We start from the raw sequence: 7,304 nt of genomic DNA, 5'->3' as shown, positions 1-7,304 counted from the left end.
CTTCTTTCATTTTTTCATTTTTGTCCTTGGTTTCACGTTATTGAGTTGCTTTTTCATCTTTTATTTTTTTTCACTTTTTTCATTTTCTTGTTGATTTCTTTTAGCTTTCTTTCTTTCTTTCTTTCTTTCTTTCTTCATTCTTTTATCTTCTTTCTTTTCCTTTTTTTTTGCTTTCTCTCTTTCTTCTTTCTTTTTTTGCTTTCTTCCTTTTTAAACTTTTTTCCTTGTGCCGTTCTTACTGTACTTTTTTCTTTCTTTTTCCTTTTTCTTGTTCACTTCACATTATTGAATCCTTTTTTCTTTCCTTCTACATTTTCAAATCCTTTTTCTCCCATTTTTCTGGTTTTTATTGCTTCCTATCTTCTTTCTTTTTCTCTTTTATTCTTTCTTGTGTCTTTCTGTTCTTTTTTTTCTTCCTTCCTTGTTTCTTTCTTCCCTCCTTTTTCTTTCTCTTTTATTTTCTTGTTGGTTTCATGTTATTTAGTCTTGCTTTCTTTCTTTTTCTTTTCCTTTTTCATCACTTTCATTTTCTTGTTGATATCTGTTTTTTGATTTTCTTCCTTTCTTCTTTTCTTTCTTTCATTTTTATTATATTTTGATTGCTTGCTTTCTTCAGTTTTAAATGTTTTTTATTTCTTTTTTCTTTATTTTTATAGTTTCTTGTTGATTTCATTCTTTTTTTCTTTCTTCTTTTCTACTTTTCTTTTCTTCCTCCTTTCCTTGTTGCTTTCGGTCCTTCATTCCTTCCTTTCTTTCCTCCTTTCTTTCTTTCGTTCTTTTGTTCTTTCTTTCGTTCTTTCGTTCTTTTCTTTCCTTTCTTTCTTTCCTTCTCGCATTCTCCCTTTCTCTCTTTCTCTCTTCCTTTCTTTCTTTCTTTCTTCCTTTCCTTCCTTCCGTAATTCCTTCCGTAACTCCTTCCCTCACAAGCTGCTTCTCACCCCATTGAAGGGGTGCAAAGCAGCAGGATCCCCTCCCAATTGGGTTCCCCTCACCCTCCCAAAATGTGGGGACTTCACCTCAGCCCCCCAAGTTGTGGGGGGTTTCCCCAAATTCACTGCAACCTCCCAGAAGCCACTTAGAGGCCCCAAAATTGTCAAAAAGCAGCAGGAGCCTCCCCAAAAGCAGCTCCTGCTTTCCCTCCCTGAAATGTCCCACTCCAAGTGCCCAAACCACGCCCATCATTCCAAAACTTCATCCCACCCCCACAATGCCACCCCCACCCCATCCCACCCCATCCCACCCCATCCCACCCCATCCCATCCCATCCCATCCCATCCCACCCCATCCCACCCCTCCTGGACACCAATTCCCCTTCTGTGGCTCCCGACTCCCCACAGCCAGGCCTTGGGGCTGACGGATCGAGCCATTTGGGGCTGCCATCAACACACTGGGGCTGGCATTGAGTTTATTGGAGGCACCCGCTCAATCCCTCCATCCCAAATGGCAGCTTGGAACCTCTCCTCAGCCCTTGCTGTGCCCATGGGCTCACCTCAAGTCCCAAAATGACAGCCAGGGCCCCACAGCCCATTCAGAACCTCTCAACATTGCCAGAAACAGCAGCATCCTTCCCAAAATGGGCTCCCCGGCTCCCTGACAATAGGTCCCCCTTCCAAGTACCAGAGCCCCCCTCTCAGAACCCCTCCCTAAGCATTGGGGGGACCCCAAAACTGCCTCAGGAATGGGACATACCCTGAAATCCCTTCAGGAATGTGGGATACCCCAGAACCCACTCAGCAACGGGGTCCCCCCGGCCTCATCATGCGCAGCCTTCAGCTGGCTCAGCCAGAGCCCATCCCGCCCTCAGCAGCCCCAGCCCAGCCCAGCCCTCCTGGGCAGGAAGCCCCAATGGCCGAGCCGGCCTGGGACACTTGCAGGGATGCGGGGGCAGCCGCAGCTTCTGGGGCCAGCCTGTGCCAGGCCCTGAGCGCCCTGCCAGGGAACCATTGCTGCCCCACATCCCATCTCAGCCTGCCCTCGGGCAGCGGGAAGCCGTTCCCTGGGGCCCGGCCCCGCAGGCCCTTGGCAAGAGTCTCTCTCCCCCAGCAATTGCTGCTCCTCCCTGCTGCGGGGCCCGAGCTGCAAGTTGATTTTCTGCCGCTGGCCCCGGCCCAGCCCCGAGCCAGGGCCAGCACCTTGCAAGAACTGCCCCCAGCAGAGCTGTTCCCTCCTGCAGTAGTTACACCTGCACACCCACAGCGCCTGAGACTGCAAGCAATGAGCATTCCCTGGGCACATGTGCAGCCCAAGCAGCTCGAGGACAGCCTTGCAGCAGGACTGCTCTCAGCTGAGCCAAAAAGGCCCCTCTGGCAGCTGCAGGGCCATCGCAAAGGGCAAGGGCCAGAGCCTGGGCCCACGGGGGAGGAAAGGGCTCTGAATTCCCCTGCCCTGGCACCTCAACCCTGTTCCCAGGCTGCTTCCCACACAGGATTCCTCTGGAGGGCTGCGGAAAGCTGAGAGGCAGCTCTGGCTTCTCCACTTTTCCTGTGCTAAAGCTGCCTGGCAGAAGAAATGGAGGGACAGCTCTGGTGGCACAATCCCTCCCGGCCCAGGGCACAGCGCTGGGAAGGTCTTTCCGTGCCGAGGCTTTGCTGCGGCCAAGGAAAGCTCCTGGCTCAGGGTCACCTTTCCTGCGGGGCCAGACCCCCCGAGTGGCCCAGCAGCAGCAGAGAATTCCAGCACAGCCCCGGCACGGGCAGGGCGGCCCTGGGCGGGTTGCGGGAGCCAGCAGTGCCTGAGCTCAGAGCAGCTGAGCCCGGGGGCTCTTGGCCAAGGCCGAGGCCCAGCGAGCATTTCTCAGGTCGCAGGGCGGCCTGGAAAGGTGCTGGGGGGGATCATTCACCCCCCAGTGCGGTCCCAGTGGCTCCCAGGATTTCCATGTCCGTGCTCCCAGCGCTGCTCCCAGCCCTGATGCGTGGGGATGGGAATGTCCCGCTCCCTTCCCGGGGCAGGCTCACACCTGAGCCAGGTGTGCAGGGCAGGACCTTGCCCTGAGCCCAAGCCCTGTCCCCCCTGCAGGATCTGCTTCCCATCGGCCTCTTCCTCCTGCGGCCCCAAGCCCAGCTCGGTGCTGAACGAAGGGCGCTGGGCCGGGGTCATCCCCCGGCGGGGGCTGCGCACCCCCCTCTGCCCCCTCCCCAAATTCCCTCCCGGGGCAGCAGGGGCTGGCTCAGGAGCCCTGTGGGCAGGGAAAAGGGGGTGACACCGGGATGGGGGGGGTCACACACGCTCTGGGGGGACACACACGGCCCCTGGGGACCCCCCCTCACCTTCTCCTGCAGTGCCAGGAGGATGAACCCCAACATGGAATCCCCGACCACCAGCAGCATCTTGGGGGTGGGGTCTGGTGGCAGCTTTGGAGTCTGGGGGAGAGGCCCTAAAACCCCCTCCCAGCCCTACAGCCACTCCCAGACCCCTCAAACCACCCCACAGCTCGTGGCCAGGAACCCCCCAACCACTCCCTGCATCATAAATGACCCCAAGAACCACAAAATTCTCTCCAAGACACACGGCCCAGCCAAGATCACCAAAACTCTCTGAGACCACCCTAAAAGGCCCCTCCAAGAACCACAAATGCCCTCAAGAGCCACAAAAGCCCCTCCCAGTCCCTTAAGGAGCCCCCCAGGCCCCCTCCCAGCCCCCATGGCACCGACCAGGACAGGCTGGGGGACAGGAACATCCACAGCCCTGAGCAGCTCAGGCACTTCAGCAGCGATTTGGGCACTTTGGAGGTCACACCCCAAAGGGAGAGACCCAGAGCAGGGACTGGGACAGACAACCAGAATTCCTGTAGAATAGGTGGGCTCAGGTGGACACGTTCTGACAACACAAGATTGTGGCCCCAGTCTGCCTGGCTTCACAGCCCCACAACACTCAGATCCTCCCGAATATTCCCCTGAACCCCAAATTCAACCCCAAATTCCAGTAAAATGGTGCCGCTTTAGATCTCTTTGTTTCATTTCTTTATTTCTACCCCAATTTTGGTTGTTTCAGTGGGATTAACACAGAAATTACTTAGGCTGCAGAAGATCTCCAAGGTCATCCAGGGTTGCTTGATACCACCAGAAAAAACAATTGGACAGAGCAGATGAAAATTTTAGGGTGTAAAGTTAAAAAATCAGCTCTTCCCAATGAATTTCCAATGACGATCTGAGTCCCGATGGATGTTCCTGCCCCTGCGTTCACCCAGGTGCCTACAGGGATCCACGAGAACGTGGAGAGAACCAGCCAGGGCTCTTCCCAACACGGATCACAGGGAATGTGGGTCACCAGGGCTCTGCCAAACGTGGCTCCTCTGATGGGAGATGGAGCTGGAGCAGAGGACAAAGCTCTTCCTGCAGTTGGGGCACTCGCAGGGCTTCCCTTAGCGGTGCCTCCGTTGGTGTCTGGTCAAGTTAGAGCTGTCTGAGAAGCTCTTCCCACAGTGGGGACACTCGTAGGGCCGCTCCCCGGTGTGGATGCGCCGGTGGGTGACGAGGGTGGAGTTGTACCTGAAGCCCTTCCTGCAGTCGGGGCAGCGGAAGGGCCTCTCATCCCTGTGAATCCGCTGGTGCCGGAGGAGACTGGAGCTGGTCTGAAACCTCTTCCCACACTCGGGACACTCATAGGGCCTCTCCCCAGTGTGGATGCACTGGTGGATGATGAAGGAGGAGCTCTTTGAGAAGCTCTTCCCACACTGGGGACACTCATAGGGCCTCTCCCTGGTGTGGATGCGCCGGTGGGTGATGAGGTGGGAGTTTTGTTTGAATCCCTTCCTGCAGTCGGGGCAGCGGAAGGGCCTCTCATCCGTGTGAATCCGCTGGTGCAGGAGGAGATTGGAGCTGGTCTGAAACCTCTTCTCACACTCAGGACACTCATAGGGCCTCTCCCCAGTGTGGATGCACTGGTGGCGGATCAGGCTGGAGCTCTGGCTGAAGCTCTTCCCACATTCCCCACATTCATAGGGCCTCTCCCCAGTGTGGATCCTCTGGTGGTTGATCAGGTGGGAGCTCCACCTGAAGCTCTTCCCACATTCCCCACACTCATAGGGCCTCTCCCCGGTGTGGATCCTCTGGTGATTGATCAGGTTGGAGCTCCACCTGAAGCTCTTCCCACATTCCCCACACTCATAGGGCCTCTCCCTGATGTGGATCCTCTGGTGATTGATCAGGTGGGAGCTCCACCTGAAGCTCCTCCCACATTCCCCACACTTGTGAGGCTTCTCCCCATCGTGAAGCTGCTCATGAACCACCAGCTCTGACCTCTGGCTGCATCTCCGGCCGCCTTCCCGGCACAGGGTGGGTCTTTCCTCCTCAGAGCACCCTGGGCTGCGTTTGCAGCCCCTCCTCCTGCGGGATCTCCGGGGCTTTTCCTCCCCGTTGGATTCCTGTGCCATGGAGCTGCTCAAAACGGCCTCTTCCACCAGGTTCTGCCGCGGGGATTTGTCCTCCCTGGGCTCTGTCCTCAGCTCCTTGTCTGGGGGAGGAAGGACAAGGAGAGGATGGGATTTGCCTCCGTGCCACAGGGAAGGGGAAGGAGATCCCCCCAGTCCGTCCCCGGCAGGACGGCGTCGGCAGCGGGGTTGTCCTGCAGCCGGGGGCGATGCTGGGCTGGGAGATGGAGCAGGAGAGAGGGGGAAAGGGGCACTGACTTCCTCCTCACCTGCCTGGGGGTCCCAGGGCATCTTCCTCTTCCTCACAGCCTCCTCCTCCATCTGGCCAAGGGTTGGGAATGGGAAATCCTCATTCTGGGAGAAACAAGAGATGAGTGTGTTGGGTTGGGGCTTCCTCCTGCCCAAGTCCATCTCTGGAACTCACCGGTGTCCACAAAAACTAACAAAAAATTGGCAGTGAGTCCTAAAAACGGCTCCAGGAGTTCCCCCTTTCCAGTCTCCTCACTTTGGGGTTCTGGGGGTCCCCCTTGTCAGGGCTGCTGGGGGTCCCGTGGGTCCTGGGGATCCCCCTCTCCGGGGTCCTGCTTAGGGATGCTGGGGGGTTTTGGGGGTCCCACAGGTCCCTTTTTTCCCAATTCTGCTTTGGCTCCCAGAGGTCCCAGGGTCTCCCTCTTCAGCCTCCCTCCACTCCAGGAACTTGGGGCTCCCCCCTATCCTCACTGCCCCTTTTAGGGCTGAGAGATCCCAACCCCAACTCATCTCCAGGCCCCCCCACCCCTCCAGGCTCTTGGGAGTCCCCCAGCTCTGGTATCGTCCCTCTCTGTTCTCCCCACTCCAGGCGTCCCGTGTTCCAGCCCCCAGCTCTCCTGGGGATCCCCAAAGCCAATGTCCAACCCCACCAGGACCAGGCAATCCTCACATGGACACCCCAAGACCCCCAAGGGGCAATTATGGCTCAGCTTTGGAGTCCTGCAAGATCCACATATCCCCTCTGGCCCAAAAAATCCCTCCCAGGGACATGCAAGGACATCTGGGGCTCGATTCCAGAATCTGCAAGCTCCAAACACCCCTCCAAAAAAACCCCTCCTGCTGACCCCCCGATAGATTTGGGGTGAGCTCCCCCTCCCCGCTCACCTTCAGGATGGGGGGGAAGATGCTACCGGGGCTGGGGGTGCTGCGGACACAGTGGGCGGGCGGTGGAACCTAGTGGTTCTCCTCCTCCTCCTCCTCCTCTCTCCCTCCTCTTCCTCCCACTCCTCCTCCACTCCCACCCTGACCCCCCTTTCCCACCCCCTCTGCCCCACGGCTGCCGCAGCACCGGCTGCTGTGTGGGGGGAGCCCCCGATCAGCCCCAGGGATGGACAGGGGGGTTGGGGACCCCCCAGTGCGGATCCCTCCCTTCCCCAGAGCCCCAGGGAATCGCTCCAGGGCTCAGGTGCTGGGGGACAGGGCTGCACCCCCATGGAACCGCTCTTCTGCTGTCCCAACCCCACCTTTCCCTCCCCTCTCCTCCCCTTTCTCAGCGTTCCCCCAATCCACAGCCCCATTCCAGCTCAATTTGGGTGTCCCATGCCCATCCCGCTTTCTTTGGGGGTCCCAGCCCCCTCTTCCCACCCACCTCCTTCTGCACCTTCCCCATCCCCAATCCCCACCTCCCCTCCCCCGGCCTTGGTTTTGGGGGTTCCAGGCCCCTCCTGCTCCCTTTGGGGGTTCCATTCCCCATTTCGCTCAATTTGGGGTCCCAGACCCGCCCCCCTTCTCACCGCTCACCCCGCGCCCGGGGGGGCTCCCAGCACCACCAGTGCCACCAGTGCGGCCCCAGCTGCCCCCACACGCCCCATGCCCAGCGCCGGGCGCTGCCGACAGCCCCAAAGCAGCCGCGCTGTGCCCTGGGGGGTCCCCAGAGCGGCCCCGCCCCGCACGGCACTGGGAGCAC

General features: G+C 57.9%; 1 protein-coding gene across 1 annotated transcript; it reads right to left on the bottom strand.

Moving 5' to 3' along the window:
• Positions 1-4,360: 4,360 nt before the first annotated feature.
• Positions 4,361-5,689, bottom strand: LOC138101780 (zinc finger protein 3-like). Its single transcript, XM_068999566.1, has 2 exons — positions 5,675-5,689; positions 4,361-4,795 (listed from the first exon to the last, which is right to left on the bottom strand). The coding sequence occupies exons 1-2, from the start codon at positions 5,687-5,689 to the stop codon at positions 4,361-4,363; spliced, it is 450 nt and encodes a 149-aa protein (XP_068855667.1).
• Between the last annotated feature and the right edge of the window lie 1,615 nt (positions 5,690-7,304).

Source organism: Aphelocoma coerulescens, unplaced genomic scaffold (assembly GCF_041296385.1).
Source record: "Aphelocoma coerulescens isolate FSJ_1873_10779 unplaced genomic scaffold, UR_Acoe_1.0 HiC_scaffold_46, whole genome shotgun sequence".
Taxonomy (NCBI): Eukaryota; Metazoa; Chordata; class Aves; order Passeriformes; family Corvidae; genus Aphelocoma; species Aphelocoma coerulescens.
Note: the sequence above shows the minus strand (reverse complement) of the source record. Positions and strands in the feature narration are given on the sequence as shown.